At 50.4% G+C, this 22,785-nt stretch overlaps 1 protein-coding gene across 2 annotated transcripts in view; it reads right to left on the bottom strand.

Moving 5' to 3' along the window:
• The window catches only part of OPA1 (OPA1 mitochondrial dynamin like GTPase), a 568,764-nt gene that overhangs the window by 389,434 nt on the left and 156,545 nt on the right, over positions 1-22,785 (bottom strand). For both annotated transcript variants that reach the window (XM_029616769.1, XM_029616770.1), the window contains 5 exons: positions 22,273-22,326; positions 15,961-16,065; positions 14,380-14,466; positions 3,440-3,553; positions 895-975 (listed from right to left, as the gene is read on the bottom strand). In XM_029616769.1, the coding sequence (XP_029472629.1) occupies positions 895-975; positions 3,440-3,553; positions 14,380-14,466; positions 15,961-16,065; positions 22,273-22,326 (441 nt within the window). The remainder of the gene's footprint in view (positions 1-894; positions 976-3,439; positions 3,554-14,379; positions 14,467-15,960; positions 16,066-22,272; positions 22,327-22,785) is intronic.

Below are 22,785 nucleotides of genomic sequence, written 5' to 3'. Positions count from 1 at the left end.
TGCCAAATCCCCTGGGAGGCTTCACTCTGTCTACCTTTTTATTTGAAATTTTTTTTATAATTAGACTAGCTACAGTAGTCACTAATCCTATCTACACTACTATTTCTTTTTTTTTTTTTAATAACTAACTACAGACTGCAGGATTTTGCACCTCCACCATCTGCTGGAGACCGAGAAATACTGGCAGACTGTGGGTGGCACCTCATGATATAGGGCAGAGTCATTCAGAAAATTCTCTGTCTCCAAGATCTGCTGGTGGGGAGGCAAAACCCAGGAGTCTGTACTGATCTGGGTACGTACAGGGAAAATTATTTTAAAACATCCTCTCAGCAGGGGATTTACAACATCTGTAACAACTTCTTCCAACCAAACACAAATACAAAGCAGCTTTGTATTTCAAATATGCTCTCAACTATCATGACTGCAGCAGCTTTCTCTGACCTGCTTCCACATTTTTGCTGTATTTTTATTAGGAAAATAATTTAAACCATAAATAGGTTCTTTTATTGGTGCAGAGGTGAATCAATGACATTCTCCTAGTAACTCTAGCAGAACCCAGGAATAAATGTCTCCTGCTTATGTACAATGTTGATTGGTGCAGGAAACATTTATCCCCCTCGCACACTGGGGCAACTGTGGTTTATCAATTACGCATGCCTCAGACAGAAGCAGCATAGGGCTCCAGAGGATACTACTATGTATATTCTGAGGCAGTCGCAATTGATGGCTTGAAGCAATCCCAAAGATTCTAGCCAGCATTTTTATCTGAAATAACTTAGTGAAAAGAACGATCAGGTTTGTTCTTTCCCCTATTTGTTTTACAAAAGCACATGATGCAATCTGACAGATGGATAGTACTGTTGTTCAAAGCTCACAAGCGTGATTTGCACTTACATCTGCCTCCTTAGTAAGGTCAAATTCCCGCGAGCTGTCTTTAAATATAGCCACATGGTGGGATCCTTCACTCAGGGTTACCTGAAATTAGCAGAGAGAGATGCACCTCTTCACTTAAGGCTTGCACTACCATAATGAGAAGGGACTAAAACAGCTATGAACAACTTAACAGTTGGGCAAAATGTACTTTTACTTTTGTTTTTATCTATTCTATCAATTTTTAAAATTTGCATTTCAAAATATACAGAAATCAATATAAACGTAATGCAAGAGGCATAGGCATAATCCAACGGTACAATCTCATATGTTAATTAAGTAGCAAATACTTCCTATAAACCCTTCCTTAGCCCACTAACAGAGGAGAGATCCAATAAGAAACAGCAAGAAGCACAGTACAAAGAAAACCAAAAGGTAAAAAGAAAGCTAAAGAGCGAATCAATGCTCTCTTGATGGTTCTTTTGCTTGCAGAGTATTATTAAAAGTGGTTCATTATCCTCCTAATTTTTAAATAATTAAAATCACCAGAGCCCGGGGGAGAAGCCAAGATGGCGACTTGAACGGCTGCACTGCTCTGCACGCTCTCAGGATTTCCTGAAATTTTTCCTAATTTTGAATTTCCAAAATGCCTCCGAAGAGGAAAGGGAGAGTGATGACTTACCACTCATGTTCCACGATCCCACCAGGGCAGAACACGATTCTGCAGTGCGCCGGAACGACTTTGAAAACTGGGGCTATAGTTCCGGCTGTCGAGGTGGACGGAGGAGAGCCCGTCCCAACCTCGGAAGAAGTTTCACTTAGCCCCCTGGATGATTGGTCACCGCCGGTAGGACGGGTGGCCATGACGCTGCGCTCTGGGTGGAACCCCTAAGAGGGAATCCATGCAATAGAGGATGAGGGGAGCTGCGTCGTTGGAATACCCTGTGCTGAGTTCCTCCAGGGTCAACGGGAACAACCCCGGCGTTCTAGACCTGGAAGGGGTGAAGGACCAGGTAACAAGGGGAGGTGAGAGGAATGAACTTGATCCCCTCTGTAATGCCAGAGTAATTTTGGCACCACAGAAACCCGTGGTGGTTACTCTAGAGTCCCACAGGAATGGCTAAAACATTTTCTGATTGTTCCTTGAAAATTAACTCTATTTCAACAAATGGATACAATTTGCAAGAATAGTGATTTCCATCGACAGGAAACTTTGGAAAAGTTCAAGAATATGGAAGCTGAATTACATCATGTTAAAGCAGTGCAGTCTACTATTATCCAAGACTGTGGAGCAATAAATAGGAAGGTAGAATTTATAGAAAATGTTTTGAGACACAAACTTGCGAGTGTTAAACTTTCCCAGGGTTGTGGGAGAAGTTCCATGGATTAACCTCAGAAGATATTTCCTTGAAGTGTTGGAGTATACAACAGAATCGGCTCCCCCCCCCCTAGACAAAGTGTATTTTTTTGCCTGCTCGTATTAATATGCAATCTCAAGCCATTCCTATTGATTTAGAGAATTTAACTGGTTTTCTCGAGTCATCGAATTATGAAATCGTTGAAAGAATTACTCTTTTGATATCTTTTTTTCACCGAGAAAAGCTTGAATGATGTAATGAGAAGCTATTTTAAGAAATCTAATATTCTCTTTATGGGTCAAAAAATTAGGATTTTTCCTGATTTGACTAAATCTAGCCAGCTGAAAAGGAAAGGTTTCTTGGCCTTACGCCAGGAAACCCTAGCCCTGGGAGCGACCTATTTTCTGAGGTTCCCTTGTAAATGCATTATTAAACATAATAGAGATAACTATGTTTTTTTTTCTTCCGGAACAGTTAAAGAGCTTCATTGATTACAAGAAGGTTAGGCTACAAGCTAGCTGTATCTAGGCTAAATCATCACACTGGATAGTACAAGTCATATAGAGTTCAGCCTTTTCCTTATAAGGATTTCCTTTATTACTAGTCTCATTTTCTTAATGCTGCCTCCCCCTCATAATTGTGGTCTAAAGGGTAGTTAAGACAGAAGAGATAGTTTATCCTATATTTGTAATTTTCTAGTTTTTTATTTCTATAATTTTCTTTGTGAATACCACATTGCTGTCTGAATTTGTAAAAATTAATAAAGAATACATTAAAATCACCATCTTCATGAAAACAAATTATTTTGGTTTCTAAGTGTTGTATAAATTTTGCTCGTTTTTATGGAAAATAAATTATAATTTAGATAGAAATATAAAATACACATACAAATGAGGGCGATATATTTTCTGTTTCAGCAATTCAAAGATTTCTTCATGTGCATAAGTTGCTCCCATTTTGTCCTAGTGCTTTCCCATTAAACATACTGAGATTTTCATTGCTAATTCTGGGATTCTGCAGCCATTTGATAAAGCTGCTCTTTTGTCTTCTTCTGCTAGACTCAGTGTTAGGTCTAATGTACAATCACAAGGCCTTCCACAGAATTTCACCCACCATCACAAAATGGCATCAGATACTTAGATCCCACAAGAGGAACTGCCATATTTACAGCAAGGTTTGAAACCAAAACTCAACAAAACTTGTATCATCACCTTGACCGGAGAGCGTGTCATCATTTCCCCTGACCCCCGCGGGAATATCCGTGCTTGGGCGATCATTTCCAGCACACTTGTCTTGCCAGCACTCTGATCTCCAACTACTACGACCTATGAGGGAAAAAGAAAATATCAGTTCACTTGTGTAAAAAAAGGAGGAAATGCCCCAAACTATCAAACAGAAGTCCACAGCAAGAGATAACTATAACAACAAACCAGCAGTGTGCACACATGGTGCTTTTAGATCCCCCACACAAAGGCCAGATCACAATCTCAAAAAAATGCTAGAGAAAGGAAAATTAGTTTACCACCTGATAATTTTCGTTCCTGTAGTACCACGGATCAGTCCAGACTCCTGGGTTTTGCACCCCCCTAGCAGATGGAGACAGAGCAGTTACCATATCAATGCTCCGCCTATAAATAGAATGGTGCCACCTACAGTCCAGCAGTATTACTCAATGTCAAAGCAGAATGGAACTCTCAAAACCATCATAACTATATATAATAAAAGAAACAAACTGGTCCACTGAACCCTCCTGGGACCTGAACCTTGAAAAAACCACTTGAGGACAAAACATTTCAGATTCACAGAGATTTTTAATAATGAAATAAATAAGAACCGAGCAGACTCTCCCGTTCTTCCATGCCTCTGGCGGTCGGGACTCTGGACTGATCCATGGTACTACAGGAACGAAAATTATCAGGTAAGAAACTAATTTTTCTTTCCCTCTGCATACCCAGATCAGTCCAGACTCCTGGGATGTACCAGAGCTTTTTACCTGGGATGGGATCCGGAGAGGCCCGCTCGAAACACTCCCTCTCCAAATCCTCCTGAAACTGGAGCCTGGACATCCAATCTGTAATGTCTCGCAGAGATTTCCACGTAGCCGCCCTGCAAATTTCCGCTTGTGAACATGTAGTATGGGCACGCAGATCCGTAGGAAGGGATCTACCACGAAAGAAATAGGCCAAACTAATAGCCTCCTTTAGCCAACGAGCTATAGTAGCTTTGGACGCCTGCTGTCCTCGTTTAGGACTGCTCCACAAAACAAAAAGATGGTCAGTCAGACGAAACTCATTGGTAACCTCAAGGTAACGCAGCAAAGCTCTGCGAACGTCAAGCTTCCGCAAGTCGCTAGCCAAAGGATCCGAACGGTTTAAGTCCATGAAGGCCGGCAGCTCCACAGATTGGTTGACATGAAAAGAGGAAACCACTTTCGGGAAGAAAGACAGAACCGTCCTTAAAGAAATGCCAGAGTCCGAAATCCGCAAAAAGGGTTCCCTACAGGAAAAACGCCTGGAGTTTCGACTCCCTACGAGAAAAATCACCTTTAAAGGTAAGATCTTTTAGAGTCGATCTCTTCAAAGGCTCAAAAGGCGCCGAGCAAAGGGCAGTGAGGACTAAATTCAAACTCCACAACGGAGAAGGATGCCAAAGCAGAGGATGCAAGTGTTTTGCTTCCTTAAGAAATCGAACTACAACTGGATGTGCCGCTAATGCTACACCCTGGATGGAACTACGCAAACAACCAAGTGCCGCAACCTGCACTCCGAGAACTACATGACAACCCTTTAGAAAGACTGGACTGTAAAAAACACAGAATATCAGACACCGAGGCACGGGAAGGCGCAACCTCACGGTCCAAACACCAAGACTCAAAAACTTTCCATACTCTAACATATGTGAGATTGGTAGAAGTCTTATGTGATCGGAGAAGCGTAGCTACCACAGCTGGAGAATAACCTTTGCGAGTTAACCTCTGCCTTTCAAAAGCCATGGCGCTAGACAGAAGTGATTGACATCCTCCAAACAAACAGGCCCTTGATGCAGCAGGTCTGGGAGAACCGGAAATCGCAGAGGACCGTCCACCGTGAGATTGAGAAGGTCCACAAACCAGGGATGTCTCGGCCATTCTAGAGCTATCAGAATGACCTCCGTTGAATGGATCTCTACCCGCCGGAGCACTTTGCCGATCATTGGCCAAGATGGGAAGACATACAGCAGAACCTCGGTGGGCCAAGGCAACACCAGGGCATCTAACCCTTCTGCTGCCATCTCTCTGCGATGAGTTTAGAACATCGGAGCTTTGGCATTCCGAAATCAGGTCCATGCTGGTTGTGCCCCATGCATCGCATATGAGTTGAAAGGCGGTCTCTGCCAGCTCCCATTCTCCAGGATCTATACAGTGACGACTAAGAAAGTCTGTCTGCACATTGTCCACGCTGGCGATGTGAGACGCTGCTATGCTTGCCAAGTTTAGCTCTGCCCAGCTGATCGATTGGCAAGCTTCTATTGCCACTGGTTGACTTCTGGTTCCTCCTTGGTGACTGATTTACGCCACCATGGTCGCATTGTCTGAGAGAATTCTGACCAACTTGCCTTAGAGGAGAGGATGGAATGCTTGCAATGCTAACCATACCGCCCTGGTTTCCAGTCAATTGATCGACCAGAGCTATTTGACGGGGGACCAAAGTCCCTGCACTGATTTTCCTTGGCATACCGCGCCCAACCTGAGAGACTGGCATCTGTGGTGACCACTGTCCAGTGGGGCACCTCCAGAGAAACTCCTCGGGTTAAATTGTCCATCACTAACCACCAATCGAGACTGGCTCACGCTGTCTCCGTAAGAGGTAAAGGTAGATGAAAAAGCTCGGAGACTGGGTTCCATTGGGAAAGTAATGCGGACTGTAAAGGTCTCATATGAGCAAAGGCCCAGGGTACCAGTTCCAATGTTGAAGTCATCGACCCAAGAACCTGTAAATAATCTGACTCTGGGTGGGTGCTTGAGCATTAAACCTCGAATTTGGACTTGCAGCTTGGGGATGCGTTCCATGGTAAGAAAAACTCTGCCTTGCTGAGTGTCGAAAAGAGCACCCAAATATTCCAACGAGTGAGTGGGCTCCAGTCGGCTCTTGGCGAGATTGACCACCCAGCCTAGGGAGTGCAGGAGCTGAAGTACTTTCTGAATTGCCTCCTGGGCAAGTGCTTTTGACTTTGCACGGATCAGCCAATCGTCCAAGTAAAGATGCACCAGTAACCCCTCTCTGCGGAGATGGGCTGCCACCACCATCACCTTGGTGAATGTCTTGGGTGCTGTAGCCAGACTGAAGGGTAGAGCCCGAAACTGAAAATGCTGATGCAGAACTGAAAACCGAAGAAACCTCTGGTGGTCTAACTGAATGCCTATGTGAAGATATGCTTCCGTGAAGTCTAAGGATGCTAGAAACTCTCCCTTGCGAACTGAGGCAATGACAGACCGAAGCATCTCTATGTGAAACCGGGGAACCCAGAGACATCTGTTTACACTCTTTTAAGATCCAGAATGGGTCGAAAAGATCCCTCTTTTTTTGGCACTATGAAGTAAATGGAGTAAAGGCCCTTCCTTCTTGCCTCTAGAGGCACTGAGACGATGGCTCCTAGTTGCAGAAGTCATTGTAAAGTGTCCTGCATCGCTCTTTTGGTTTCGTAACCGCAGGGAGAAATTAGAAATCGGTCCAGAGGACGCCGTGCAAAATCTAAAGCGTAGCAGTCTCTTATCACGGTAAGGACCCACTGGTCCATTGTTACTTTGGTCCATTCCTCGTAAAACAGGGACAGTCTGCCCCCTATCTCCAGCTCCGAGGAATGGACCTTCGCCCCTTCATTGTGATGCTTTTGCATTGGAAGCAGACTGGGAGTTACCAGGTCTGCCAAATCGACGGCCCCGAAAGGACTGGGACCAAGTCTGTTGCCTGTTAGGAGCTTGCCAAAAAGGGGCCGCGGGCGGTCTAGATGGGCAAAATCTTCGATTCCCTCTGAATCTGACCCGAGAGGCAAAGGAACCTCTGGATTTTGGTCTATCCTCTGGTAACCAATGAATCATATTCCCACCCAGAGATTGGTTCATATCTTCCTTACCGAAAGTAGTTTGCCTTTGAAGGGCAAGGACCAGTTTCTCAACCAGAGGAGCCTACGAGCTGAGACAGCTGAAACCATGGATCTGGCCGATGTGCGCAAAAGATCATGCAGTGCATCCGCGCTGTATGCCACTGAAGCTTCCAGACGACCTGCCTAGACCGCCTCTTCATCCGATAAGTCAGTGTTAGCTTGCAATTGTTGAACCCAGCGGAGACCCACTCATAAGGTGAAATTGCTGCAAATAGCCGCACGCACTCCCAGTGCAGAAACCTAAAAAATCCTTTTAAGTTGCACTTCCAATTTCCTGTCTTACAGGTCCTTGAGTGCTGTAGCTCCAGTGACCGGAATTGTGGTCTTCTTGGTAACAGCGGACACTGCCGCATCTACCTTGGGTACTCGAAGCAGCTCTAAAGCATCCTCTGGCAGAGGATATAGCTTGTCCATGGCCTTATTCACTTTCAAACCCAGATCCGGGGTATCCCATTCTCGGAAAAGCAAATCTGTAGACGAGAAATGAAAAGAAAGAGAATAAGCAGGGCCTCTCAGACCCAGCAACACAGGATCCACAGCACCCAATGTTGAGATTACTTACCTGATAATCTCGTTTTCCTTAGTGTAGACAGATGGACTCAGAACAAATGGGTATAGTATCCGCGTGCTAGCAGTTGGAGACGGATCTGACGTCAGCACGGGGTATATATACCCCCACAGGAAGCGTAGCAACTTAGTAATCTTCCTTGCAAAAGCTGTTATGGATGTGTGTACTGACGCTCAGTGAAAAGTGAAACAGGATTCCCCTGACCGATTGATAGTAGCTGGAGACCGCCAGCATTCCCAACCGGAAGGCGTTAACACCTGGTAGAGTGTACGCTCTTATGGAAACAGAAGACATGGCTTACCTTGAATCGGTGAAACCCCTGTACACAGGCAGCTGGGCGGGATGCTGAGTCCATCTGTCTACACTAAGGAAAACGAGATTATCAGGTAAGTAATCTCAACATTTCCTGTCGTGTAGCCAGATGGACTCAGAACAAATGGGATGTACAAAAGCTTTAATCCCAGCCTGGGCGGGAGGCTGCCTGAGGACCATGTAGGACCGCCCTTGCAAATGCTGTGTCCTCCCTGGCCTGGACATCCAGACGGTAGAACCTGGAGAAGGTATGGAGGGAGGACCACGTCGCTGTTTTACAGATTTCTGCAGGCGACAGCATCCTGGATTCTGCCCAGGATGCCGCTTGTGCTCTGGTAGAATGAGCCTTGACTTGTAGAAGTGGAGACTTCCCGGCCTCCACGTAAGCTCCTCTGATAACTTCTTTAATCCAGTGGGCGATGGTGGGCCGAGATGCCGCTTCCCCTTGTCTTTTCCCACTGTGCAGGACGAACAGATGGTCCGTCTTTCGTACTTCTTGTGTTACTTCCAGATATCTGGGCAGCAATCTGCCAATGTCGAGATGGCGTAGTAAACGCCCTTCTTCGGATTTCTTCAAACCCGCCGTGGTAGGCAAGGATATGGTTTGGTTAAGATGAAACTGTGAAACCACTTTAGGTAGAAAGGAGGGAACCGTCCGAAGATGGATAGCCTCAGGAGTGATTCTGAGAAAGGGATCACGGCAGGACAGTGCTTGTAGCTGTGAGACGCGGCGTGCTGAACATACAGCCAGCAAGAACACCATCTTCAAGGTTAGAGAACGGAGAGACAGGCCCCGAAGGGGTCTGAAGGTGGATCCCGCGAGGAAATCCAAGACAAGGTTGAGGTTCCACAAAGGCACTGGCCACTTCAGTGGCGGACGAATGTGCTTGACTCCTTTCAGGAAGCGAGACACATCTGGATGCGTGGCAATGGTCTTGCCATCCCTCCTGGGACCATAGCAAGACAGTGCAGCCACCTGAACTTTGATGGAGCTGAGGGAGAGACCCTTCTGAAGTCCATCTTGCAGGAAATCCAACACAATAGGGATTGTAGTCGCATGTGGATTGGTGCCATGAGTGTCGCACCATGCTTCAAATACTCTCCAGATCCTTACATAGGTGAGGGATGTGGAAAACTTGCGAGCTCGGAGGAGTGTATCTATCACAGGCTCCGGGTAACCTCTTTTCTTCAGTCTAGCCCTTTCAATGGCCAGACCGTAAGAGAGAATTGAGGCGGATCCTCGTGGAGGATGGGACCTTGACGTAGGAGGTCCCGGAGAGGAGGCAGGGGAAGGGGCTCCCCTGCCAGTAGTCTTCTCATGTCTGCGTACCAGGGTCTTCTTGGCCAATCTGGTGCCACTAGAAGAACTAGGCCCCGGTGTTTCTGAATTTTGTGGATGATGGCGCCCAGCAGAGGCCACGGAGGAAAGGCGTATAGCAGAGTCCCTGGAGGCCATGGCTGAACCAGGGCATCGATTCCGTGGGAGAACGGGTCGCGCTTGCGGCTGAAGTATCTGGGTACTTGAGCATTGGACTTGACCGCCAGTAAATTCATGTCCGGAATCCCCCAGTGATCCACAATCATCTGGAAGGCTGTGGGTGACAGCTGCCACTCTTCCGGATTTAGACGTTCTCTGCTGAGGAAGTCTGCCGTGGTGTTGTCCTTCCCGGCAATGTGGACGGCGGAGATGTCCCGAAGATTCGCCTCTGCCCAAACCATCAGTGGGGCGATCTCCAGAGATACCTGTCGGCTTCTGGTTCCGCCCTGACGGTTGATGTATGCCACCATGGTGGCATTGTCTGACATCACTCTGACTGCTCTGTTCTTCAGTTTGTGAGCAAATCGAAGGCATGCCAATCGGACCACCCGAGCCTCTAGACGGTTGATGTTCCACGCTGACTCTTCTCCGCGCCACCGCCCTTGTACGGTGAGTCCTTCGCAGTGTGCTCCCCAGCCACTCAGGCTGGCATCTGTGGTGAGCGGAGTCCACGTGGGGGAGGACATCCTCGACCCCTTGCTCATGTGGTCGGGCTGCAGCCACCACCGTAACTGTGTCCGGACTCTGGCAGGCAGAGGTAGGTGCGTGGAATAGTTCCGTAGACGAGGGCTCCAGCGAGAGAGCAGGGAGTGCTGTAGAGGTCTCATATGGGCCCTTGCCCAAGGTACCACTTCCAGGGTGGATGCCATGAGACCAAGAACCTGCAGATAATCCCAAGCTATGGGCCGACTGGCTCCCATCAAGTACTGGATACACGTCTGAAGTTTCAACCTTCTCTTGGCAGTGAGACTGACTGTGTCTGCCTGCGTGTCGAACTGTACTCCCAGGTATTCCAGTGACTGTGAAGGCTGTAGGCAACTCTTGCTGAGGTTGATTACCCAGCCCAGGCTTTCCAGAAGGGCGATCACTCTGTCGGTTGTCCGAAGGCTCTCCTCTCGTGATTTCGCCCTGATCAGCCAATCGTCTAGGTAGGGATGGACCAGAATTCCTTCCCGCCTGAGGGCCGCTGCTACCACGACAACCACCTTGGTGAAGGTCCGCGGTGACGTGGCCAATCCGAAGGGCAGAGCCTGGAATTGGAAGTGGCGACCCAGAGCCTTGAAGCGTAGGTAGAACTGATGATCCGGATGGATCGGGATATGCAGGTATGCCTCTGACAGGTCTAATGCCGTGAGGAATTCTCCTGGCTGTACTGCGGCCTTGACGTAGCGCAGAGTCTCCATGCGAAACCTCGGGACCCGTAAGTATCGATTGACCGACTTGAGGTCCAGCACAGGCCGAAAGGTGCCCCCTTTCTTGGGTACCATGAAATAAATGGAATAGTGTCCAGAATTTCACTTCCCAGGCAGGTACTGGGATGATGGCTTTCAAGGACAGGAGCCTCGCCAGGGTAGCTTCCAATGCTGCCTGCTTGTGTATGGGACATGAAGATTCCACAAACTTGTCCGGAGGGAGATGATGAAAGTCCAGATAATATCCCTCCCGGATAATGGCGAGGACCCACTGGTCCGACGTAATCTCGACCCATCTGGGGTAGAAGAGGGTTAACCTGCCCCCTATGGCTCCGTCCCCCAGATGAATCGGCGGATTCTCATTGGGAGGCGCGGCCGGGACCCGAGCCCGGGCCTGCTCCCCTCTTGCGCTGCTTGGTCCGAAAGGACTGATTCCTGGCCTGAGGACATGGTGCCTGGTAGCGACTCCTGTAAGGAACAAAGCGCTGTGAACTCCTGCCCCTGGAGGGCCTTGGAAAGGCGTGCTGGCCCCTTCTGAACCGATCTTCCGGCAGTCTAGGCACTGGAGAGGCACCCCATGTACTGGCCAGTTTATCAAGGTCGCTGCCAAATAGGAAAGAGCCCTTAAAGGGCAATCTGGTGAGGCGTGTCTTTGAAGGCGCATCGGCTGACCATTTCCGGATCCAGAGCTGCCTCCTGGCCGCTACGGAGGATGAGATCCCCTTGGCTGTTGTTCGGACTAGGTCTGATGCAGCATCTGTGAGGAACGAGAGAGCGGACTCCATGTCTGCTGCTGGAGCGTTGTTCCTGACCTGTGACAAACAGGCACGCGTCACTACTGTGCAGTATGTCGCGATCCGCAAAGATAAAGCTGCCACCTCAAAAGTCTGCTTCAAAATGGTGTCCAGTCGCCGGTCATGAGGCTCCTTGAGGGCCGCCCCCCCTTCAACTGGAATGGTAGTGTGCTTGACCACAGCGCTAATCAAGGCGTCCACCTGAGGATACGCCAGCAGCTCCTGGATAGCCGGCGCCAGTGGGTACATGCCCGTCAGGGCCCGACCCCCTTTGAACGCGGCCGCCAGCGCAGCCCATTCTAAATCTATCAGTTGCTGTGCTGTTTACAAGAATGGAAAATGGCGGGCTGTAGGACGAAGCCCTTCCAGCAGGGGGGTTCTGCGCAGAGGGTACTGTAGCGCTGGGACCGGTAATATCCAACTCTGCCAGGCACTGAGACACCAGGTCCGAAAGATCCTCCTTAGGGAAGAACCGCCTCATGGTTCTATATGGCTCAATCCCTGGGGGAAGGTCCCCCTCGTCCGGGAGTTCTGACTCATCCGGTGAAACCTCCTGGTCTGACTGATCTGGACTGTCCAGCGGCGGGAGGTCCCGTTCACGATAAGGGCGTGAGGGTCCAGGAACAGGATCCGCAGGAGCCGCCACCGCAGTGGCAGCCGCAGCAGCCGCCGCAGGCGCAACAGGCACAACAGGCACCGCAGGGCCTGGACGGGAAGCTGTTTGCATCTGTACAAAGGCATGAATCCCCTTAAAGAGATCCACCCAGGAAATGGAAGCAGCCTCTAATCGCCGGGGTACAAGATCCCCCGGGATTCCCGATTGGTCAAGACTGACCGCTAAATCCGGGGTGGCCCCTGGGGAACTGTCAGCAAATCGTGGCTGAGACTGGTCCTGGCCCGAGGGTCCCACGGCCTCCTCACATTGGGCACATAGGGATTCTGGCTCTTCACTGTGCATGGCTCGAAGCTGGCATGCGGAGCAGAGGCCGAGGCCCTTTAATGCTGGAGGCAGGAGCCCCCGCTGAAGACGCTGAGGCGTTCTGTTCCATTGAAAAGTATGCGCTGAATGCTTAATAGAACAGGCGCACAATAATAATAATATGTGGCAGCAATATGCGCTTAATACAACAGGCGCACAATAATAATAATATGCGGCAGCAATAAGCGCTTAATACAACAGGCGCGCAATAATAATAATATGTGGCAGCAATATGCGCTTAATACAACAGGGGCTTAACCCTAATAGGCAATATGTTCTCAGCAATAGGCGGCCATGAAAACAGCTCAATTGCTTTCAGCAATATGCAGTTAGCAATACACGCTCTATGGCTGTCAATAGGCTCTCAGCAATAAGCGGTTAGTAATACACGCTCAATGGCAATCAATAGGCTCTCAGCAATAAGCGGTTAGCAATACACGCTCAATGGCATTCAATAGGCTCTCAGCAATAAGCGGTTAGCAATACACGCTTAATGGCATTCAATAGGCTCTCAGCAATAAGCGGTTAGCAATACACGCTTAATGGCATTCAATAGGCTCTCAGCAATATGGCAATATACGCACAAGGAGGAAGAGAGCCGCGCCTATTACGGGCGCTCAATACCTGAACAAGGCCCACAAAATGGCGCCCTCCACGGCGTGCCACGCCGCCGATCCTCTGTTCCTCGGAGACCAGAAATAAGAGATGTACGCCTTACCTGATCCTTGGCGCTTCCCGGCTGGAACCCGGGCGGTCTCCGGCTGTGGGGGGGGAGGGCAAGCACCTTCACCGCCGCGTTTGAGGATATGCACCCGCTGCCTCGTCCACGCCGGGACCGAGGCGCCTCGTATGCCTCACCCGAACCTCCCCCGGGGGCTATGTCCCTGCCGCGATTCGGCCACCGGACCGAGGACTTAGACCTCCAGGGGATCGCGGAAATCACCCCGGGAAACTCTACTGGGGGAGGGACCTTAGGGTATCACCGCAGGAGTGCGGGGCTCGATGTTGTAGAAGTTGTAGTTGAAAGAAAGTAGAAATAGAAAGTAGATTTGGAAAACACACTCGCGAGCGTGCAGGCTCTCCAAACTGCTTTGGAGATGGAAATTACTAAGTTGCTACGCTTCCTGTGGGGGTATATATACCCCGTGCTGACGTCAGATCCGTCTCCAAATGCTAGCACGCGGATACTATACCCATTCGTTCTGAGTCCATCTGGCTACACGCCAGGAAACATGCATTTGCATGTTGAGGGCGCTATTAGGTTCAGCGGGTTGGACACGCGTTTTCCGCCCCTTACTGAATAAGGGGTAAGGGAAAATGCGCATCCAATGGCAGGTTAACAGTGCGCTCCGTCGGAGCGCACTGTACTGTATTGGCCCGCAAGTAAGCACACAGCCCAGACTGTAGGTTTGGCACCTTCCCCATGTGCTGGAGAGAGAAGAATACTACCGGTCTGTAGGTGGCACCATTCTATTTATAGGCGGAGCATTGTTATGGTAACTACTCTGTCTCCATCTGCTAGAGGGGGGCAAAACCCAGGAGTCTGGACTGATCCGGGTATGTACAAGGAAAACAGATCTATATAAGAGACTGATTTGTAAGGTTAGGGTTTGGCTCTTTGCCTACCCTAGGCAGATGATCCTGGGTGTTATAGTTGGCATCATAGTCGGAAAGAATGTCTAGAACTTCAGAGTACATGTCAATCAAAGACTTCTAAAAGAAAGAGAAATACAGAAATCATCAGCTGGTATAAGCAACTATAGCAAAGAATTTTAAACAAGGAATTCTTTCAGTATACTTCATTGTTTTTAACGTGTGCTCATTTTTTTAAAGGTTTTCTTTACAGTAAGTACCATAGGAATGTCATATCCTTACTGATTTTAGTCCATCTGTGTCAGTTTTCAAGTTACACACATAAGTTATGAGCAATCGGGGAAAATAGGCACGTACGTCCATGATGACATATTTGCTCAGTGCAAAGAATGCCTTTGAAAATGAGGTGTGCCCCTACAGTGTATCTTTATAATCTTGTTGAATTACATGAAAGCACCTGACTGCGAAAGGTGGAAATCCAGGCCTGCATCACTTAATGGTGAATTTTTAAACTGGCATGTGGGCGTCCATGTGCACGTGGGTTTCCGGCGTACGCCCATGGATGCGCAGATTTTATAACATGTGCGCGGCGACACGCGCAAATTATAAAATCCGCTACCCGCGTGCACACACGTGCCCAATTTTATAAATCGGGCGCATATGTGTGCGCCCAAGTGCCAATGTGCGTGTGCAAGGGTGGGTAAATTTTAGTATATGCATGCGGCGACACGATAGGGCCTTTCCCCAGTTCCCTCCCAGACCACTCCAATAAATGAGCAGACTGGGAGGGAACTTCCTAAACCCCTTCCTACCCTGCCTGCCTTTTCCCTTTATCCTCCATGACCACTAAAACCCGCCTAACCTTTTTTTTTTTTCCTGTTTTGCAACTTGCCTGCTCTCTGGAGCAGCAGTATGTTGCGCGGGTCTGGCGTTCCTGGCTCGCACAGCAATGGGACAGTGCCTTAATGGTGCTGTCCCAGCCCGCTCACGCCCCACTTCCTACCTGCTCCTTTTTCATCACGCTGGTCTTCTGCGTGTACTGGGAGGTACGCGCGTAGCCGCGGGCCTTTGTAAATGCCTGAGCACGCTTGCAGCCACACACGTATCTCCCGGTTTTTACTCGTGCTGGCCTTTGAAAATTATCCCGTTAGATAGTAACACCCCTGAATAAAAAAAAGTCTAATACTACCCCTAAACAGATAAAATTAAAAAGCAGTTACTTCTTAATTACGACTTAGAAAGTGAATGTCTTTTCTTAACTATAAACTCCTAATCTTTTTCTTCAAGCACTTTTCAGACTCCTTGACATCCATATAAATTCTAAGACTACATTTCAAAAGCAGTCACAAAATTCAATTTTCTTCATAATTTGTGAGACATTCCATCTGGTTACGGGGATCACAGGGCAGCTGCTGGTATGGAACCCACAAATTCTGGAGTAAAAATAACTTTAGAAAAACAATTGTTCTCGCCTCAGGGTGCATAGCACTACACACACTTAGGGAAATATTTCAGGCTAGCTGAGCTTGGAGACAGCATGGCTGCAGCGTTCTTTCAATGTAAACCATGATCCTGAAGATGCACAAGAGCAATGGATGGAAGGTGCAACTCTACCTTTAATTTCCTCTGATGGATTCCCTTGTCATCCTTCTGCAGAACCAGCTTTCTCAGCTCTTTGTTCTCTTTTTCCAAACGCTCCAGAATCCGTTGGTATTTCAGCTTAAGAACAACAGTATTTTAATAGCTACTGCGCTATAAACACAAGACAGCCTGGTGACTGGAAAGATTTAAGCAGCAGCTTGCATTCCAAAGGTAATTTTCTTTCCCCCAAAACAAGTTACTTGCCAGCCTGCATATACATCCATACACACACCCACCCACCCTCACTCTTCAGTCCCCAAAATCGAAACATTGAAAAATTGATAATATCTGCCAAAGAGTTGCAAGCTCCTTACATGTTCTGGAGGTTTATGCTGGGACCTGGAACTATACTCAGATAAATCCTTATCATAACTTTGAACATCGGCAGATAAAATTGCTTCTATATTACATATATAAAAACCTGCAATGTATCCCTCTCTACAGTGATGTCTGGAAAAGTCAGAGGCAGTGAGCAAAGCCCATCTCAGCCTGGAGATAGCTGCTGAGGTGTTATTGTAAGGCTCGCTGGGACACTAGCTGGATAAGAGATATAAGAAAATTATTCCTTACCTGCTAATTTTCGTTCCTGTAGTACCATGGATCAGTCCAGACCGTGGGTTATGTCCCCAGTCCAGCAGATGGAGTCAGCACAAGCTTCGAGGGGGCGTTCCCATATATAGCACTACCCCCTCTGCTGGAGTTCAGTATTGAGTATATCAAAGCCCGAGTAGAAAACCCCTTCTGGATCAAGTTTGTAAGAACAGTCAACGCATAAAGATTGCAACACTCAACAATTAAACAGCCTACCAACTTGTAGGGAGCTGTGAACAACATCGAAAAACTGCATAAAACAGAACAGAGAGAGAAAGAGCGTCGAGTAGAGCCGAGCAGAAAAGAGTACCCAAAACGCGGTGGGCGTCTGGACTGATCCATGGTACTACAGGAACGAAAATTAGCAGGTAAGGAATAATTTTCTTTTCCCTGTACGTACCAGGATCAGTCCAGACCGTGGGATGTACCCAAGCGTCCCTAAATCGGGTGGGATTCTGCGAGGCCTGCTCGGAGAACCTGCTCGCCAAAATGACCCGAGACCGAAGAGGCGAGGTGCAGCCGATAGTGTCTCGAGAAAGTGTGCAACGATTTCCAAGTTGCTGCTCTACAGATTTCCTGAGTAGAGACCGAGCGAGCCTCCGCCCAGGAGGCCGCCTGAGAACGTGTAGAATGAGCAACAATGCCAGGAGGGGGAATCCGCCCCGCACCAATGTAGGAAGCGGCAATGCCCGCCTTCAGCCATCTTGCAATGGTGGTCTTCGAGGCCTGAGACCCCTTCCTGGGACTGGACCAAAGCACGAAGAGATGGTCAGAAATCCGGAACTCGTTGGTCGCCTCCAGATAGATACGCAGAGTACGCCGAACATCCAGGAGTCCGAGAGCCTTCGGTTCGGAAGATGAAAAAGACGGTAATTCCACCGTCTGGTTCACATGGAAAGCAGACACCACCTTCGGAAGAAAGGAGGGAACGGTGCGGAGTGACACACCAGAGTCCGAAAAACGTAGATAAGGCTCTCTACACGATAGAGCCTGCAGCTCCGAAATGCGGCGAGCGGAACAGATGGCCACCAGGAAGACCGCCTTGAGGGTGAGATCTTTGATCGTTGCACTGCGCAGTGGTTCGAACGGTGGTCCCGACAGGGAACGAAGCACCAGGTTGAGGCTCCAAGAGGGACAAGGATCCCGCAATGGTGGCCGTAAATGCTTGACCCCCTTGAGAAAACGAGCAACGTCAGGGTGCTGCAGCAGAGAGCCGCCATCACGCAACAGCGATCCCAGGGCGGCCACCTGGACCCTGATGGAATTATAGGCGAGCCCTTTTTCCACTCCCGCTTGTAGAAACTGAAGGATCTGAGGAACAGAAGCCTTAGTGGGTCTCGTGCCCTGGCCGGCACACCAGAGCTCGAATACCTTCCAGACACGAACATAGGCCACCGACGTCGACGTCTTACGCGCCCTCAGTAGCGTGGATACTACCGCCTCCGGGTATCCTCGGCGCCGGAGGCGGCGCCTCTCAAAAGCCAGGCCGCAAGACAGAAGAGTTCTGCCTGATCAAAAAATACCGGACCCTGACGTAAGAGACGGGGGAGGTGTCCCAGCCTGACCGGCCCGTTGATCACCAGCTGCAGCAGGTCCGCGAACCAGGGTCGCCGGGGCCATTCCGGGGTGACGAAAATCACGGTTCCCGGATGGCTTTCTATTCTGCGAAGCATTCTGCCCACCAGAGGCCACGGTGGAAAAGCGTAGAGTAGCAGATGTGGCGGCCATGGGAGAGCCAGAGCATCCACTCCCTCTGCGCCGTGCTCCCTCCGGCGACTGAAGAAGGGTGGAGCCTTGGCGTTGAGAGCGGAGGCCATCAGATCTAAGTGGGGAGCTCCCCACCGATGGACGAGTAGTTGCATCGCGTCCTGGGACAGAGACCACTCTCCAGGATCCAACAGCTGACGGCTGAGGAAGTCCGCCTGAACGTTGTCCACACCGGCGATGTGCGAGGCCGCGATCCGGACGAGATGACGCTCCGCCCATTGCATCAGCAGTGCCGCCTCTAGCGCGACCTGCCGGCTTCGCGTGCCGCCTTGGCGATTGATGTAGGCCACGGTGGTAGCGTTGTCCGAGAGAACTCTGACCTCCCGGTTCCGGAGGAGCGGCAGGAAATGTCGCAGAGCTAGCCGGACCGCCCTGGTTTCCAGACGATTGATGGACCACTTCGCCTCCAGTGCGGACCACGTCCCCTGCGTGGCGCTTCGATCGCAAACTGCTCCCCAGCCCAGCAGGCTGGCATCGGTGGTCACCACCACCCAGTCTGGCACATCTAGGGACACGCCGCGAGCCAGGTTCGACGGCTCCAGCCACCAGCCCAGACTGTCCCTGGCGGTCTGCGGGAGCGGGAGGATCATCTGGTAGTCTTGTGAAATTGGCTTCCAACGAGAGAGGAGTGCCCACTGCAAGGGCCGGAGATGCGCAAACGCCCAAGGAACCATGTCGATGGTAGATCCCATCACCCCCAGAAGCCGGAGGTAGTCCCAGGATGTGGGATCCTGTAACGCAGAGAACCGCTGTATATGATCCCGCAAAGCCTGTGCCTTGTCCTGACGCAGAAAAACTTTGCCCAGTCGGGTGTCGAAGGTCGCCCCCAAAAAATCCAAGCGCTGCGAGGGTGCGAGGGAGCTCTTGGAGACGTTCACTACCCATCCCAGGGACTGCAGGAACTGGACCACCCTGGTCACCGCTGCTTGGCCCTGGCTGAAAGACTTCGCTCGGATGAGCCAATCGTCCAGATAAGGATGGACCAGCACGCCCTCCCTCCGAAGGGCCGCCGCCACGACGACCATGATCTTGGTAAAGGTCCGCGGAGCCGTCGCCAGACCGAACGGGAGAGCTACAAATTGGAAGTGCTGGTCCATGATCTTGAACCGGAGAAAGCGGTGCTGATCCGGCCGAATGGGAATGTGCAGGTAGGCCTCCGTGAGATCCAGGGAGGCGAGGAACTCCCCCCGATGTACCGCCGCAATCACCGACCGCAGCGTTTCCATGCGAAACCGAACCACCCGTAGGGACTTGTTGACCTCCTTCAGATCCAGGATGGGTCGGAAGGAACCGTCCTTCTTTGGCACTACGAAGTAGATGGAATAGTGGCCCGAGCCCACCTCTCCGAAGGGCACGGGTGCAATAGCGCCTATTTCCTGAAGCCTGTCCAGCGTTACCTGCACCGCCCGTCTCTTGAGCGCCGAACCACAGGGGGAGAAAATGAACCTTGTCCGCGGAGGGCGGACAAATTCCAATGCGTAGCCGTATTTGATAGTGTCCAGGACCCACTGGTCCGAGGTGATCTGCGCCCACTCCTGAAAGAAAAGTGCCAGCCGACCCCCAAGCCTGGGAACGGCGGAGTGGGCGAGCCTGACATCATTGTGAAGGCTTCGGAGAGGGGTTGCCTGCTCCGGGGGCGGTGCGTGCTGGCCTCCGTCCGCGAAAGGAACGCGACCAGGTCTGGGGCCTGGAGGCGGCGGGTCTAGAGCTCAAAGGCCTGTAGCTCCTGTAGCGTCGTTGCGCCCTGGCTCTGGTCCGGGAGGAGACATACGGTCTCGAAGGCCGATATCTATCCTCTGGAAGACGGTGCACCGCATTTTCCCCCAAAGACTTGATGATCTGGTCCAGATCCTCCCCGAAGAGGAACTTACCCCTGAATGGAAGGGAGCCCAGACTCGACTTGGAGGATGTATCCGCCGCCCAGTTGCGAAGCCACAGCAAGCACCGGGCCGCCACTACGGAAACCATGGATCTTGCCAGGACCCGAAACAAGTCGTACGAGGCATCCGCCCCGTAGGCCACCGCCGCTTCTAGTCTATCCGCCTGGGCGGCCTCATCGGCGGGCAACGCCTGCGACGTGAGGAGTTGTTGTACCCAGAGAAGACTAGCCCGCTGGGCGAGCGAACTGCACATCGCCGCCCGCATGCCCAGGGCGGAGACCTCGAAGACCCGCTTGAGAAACACTTCCAACTTGCGATCTTGCGTATCCCGCAAGGCTGATCCGCCCGTCACCGGAATGGTCGTCCTCTTCGTGACTGCCGACACGGCGGAGTCCACCTTGGGCACCTTGATGAGTTCCAAGAAATCCTCAGGCAGTGGATACAGCTTCTCCATGGCACGACTGACCTTCAGAGACGCCTCCGGGGTGTCCCATTCCCTGGTGAGCAGTTGCATGAATGACTCATGAATGGGAAAAGCCCTGGCCCTTGGTCGAAGGGCCGCCAAGACCGGATCCCCCTTCTTTGAGGATGTGACGACCGCGGGAGTCACCGGAGCGGGCGGATCCGGAGGCGGGTCGAGATCCAATTCCTGTATGATCCGTGGGATGAGGTCATCCAGCTCCTCTTTTTGGAAGAGGCGCAGGGTACGCGGGTCATCCCCCTCAGACGATCCATCTCCTTGGCCCACATCCGGACTCACGGGGCCGTGCCCCACCGGGACCGCAGCCGTCCCCTCTGCAGCGGGTGGCAGGGGGACTCGGGGGGGGGGGGCCGGGTCTGGGGGAATCGATGTTAAGGGCGCCAGCCTAGGCATCTTCGCTGGGGGTGGTCCTGCAGGGGTTTCCAAGCCTTGTAAATAGGCAGAGTGCATAAGTAAAATAAATTCTGGGGGAAACCCCGGCCTACCCGGGGGGGGTCCCCGAGGGAGGGGGAGCTGAAGTTCCCTGGGCTTGAGAGCCCTGCTGTGGCATCAGAATCGGGGGAAAAATGTCCACAAACTCCCCATCTCCCTGCGCTGCCTGCGTTTCCTCATCGCGATGAGAGCTCAAAATGGCCGCCGTTCCCGCCATCGCTGGCGGCGTGGCCGGCCCGCACCGCCCGGGCAATTCTGCAAAAAGTGGAAAATCGCTGCGCGAGGTGCCCTCCCCCCCGGGAAGGCACCTGGCGCAGATGCCTTCGCGGGAAATCCGGGACCCCGGCTCGCCGCAGGCCGAACAGTGCGACGGCCGCGGCATCGGGTCTCCCGGCGAAAGCAAAAAGATCAAATGAAAATTACAATTAAGAGCCTCGGGGGGGGGCCAATCGCAGGGGGAACAGACGCGAGGGGGCCCGGTCGGCCTGCGCTGCCCGCCGTCCCAGAGCGCGAGAAGGTGCCGTGGGGGGGGGCCTACACGGCCGCGCTACCCGATGAAGTTCCTCTCTGTCAGCACCAGCCGACCACGCGGCGCAAGCAACTGCCCGGCTAGGAGGAAAAAATCGCGGAGAGGCCGGCCCCACCGGCTTCCGCGAGGCACCACGACTAAATGCTGAAAAGGAAAGTTTGACAGCTAACAAAAAACTTACCCCCGGACCGAGAACAAGCACGCGAGAGACAGCGCTGAAGGAGGAAAGTGAAAGTCACGCCTCCCCAAAAATTGACAGCTTTTTTTTTTTTTTTTTTTTTTTTATAAAACTTGATCCAAATTGTGAACAAAGCAAAACAGAGAAACAGAAATCAGAGGAAAGGAAGGCAGAAGAAATGAATCCCTGCCAAAATGGGGAAGCTCCGATTCCCCTACTCGCATCTGCTGGAGTCAGAAGATACTGAATTCCAGCAGAGGGGGTAGTGCTACATATGGGAACGCCCCCTCGAAGCTTGTGCTGACTCCATCTGCTGGACTGGGGACATAACCCACGGTCTGGACTGATCCTGGTACGTACAGGGAAATATGTGTTAACCTCGGCTATGCTGAAGATAAATCAGTCATTATATGGTAAATACACATACCTGGGTTCGTACAAGTTCTTCTTGAAGTTGGTCTGCTTTTTCTTTATCTGTTGCCTAGAACAAAGTTTCATAAATATTGACATAAATCTATCTGTTGGTTAAAATTTGACTTGTATAAAATTTCCCATTAGGATACAAAAGAAAAGGAAATAAAATGAGGACAGTCTGGCATGTGGGTGTATAAAAGGTACTAGGTATGCTGTATAAAAACCATGCTTATAAAAATGGCAAGAAATGATTTTGATTTTACTGACATGACTTCCATTCCAGAAGAACAAAAAGTTTTAAAAATCCAATCTTAGCAACAAATGATTCAGATTCAGTTCCAGCAAAGAGAAAGATGAATCTGAAGCAATAAAATACTTGCATAATTTCAAACACAATTTATAACACAACACTTTTCCATACTTAAAAACAAAGGTTATCCCAGTTAATCAACATACAAACTAATTTCTGAACAAAGGTATTAAAATGGATCAACAGTATCTATACATTTCTAAACAGAATTGCTTT

The sequence above is a fragment of the Rhinatrema bivittatum genome, chromosome 9 (genome assembly GCF_901001135.1).
Source record: "Rhinatrema bivittatum chromosome 9, aRhiBiv1.1, whole genome shotgun sequence".
In the NCBI taxonomy this organism is placed as follows: Eukaryota; Metazoa; Chordata; class Amphibia; order Gymnophiona; family Rhinatrematidae; genus Rhinatrema; species Rhinatrema bivittatum.
This window is presented reverse-complemented; position numbering and strand designations above follow the sequence as displayed.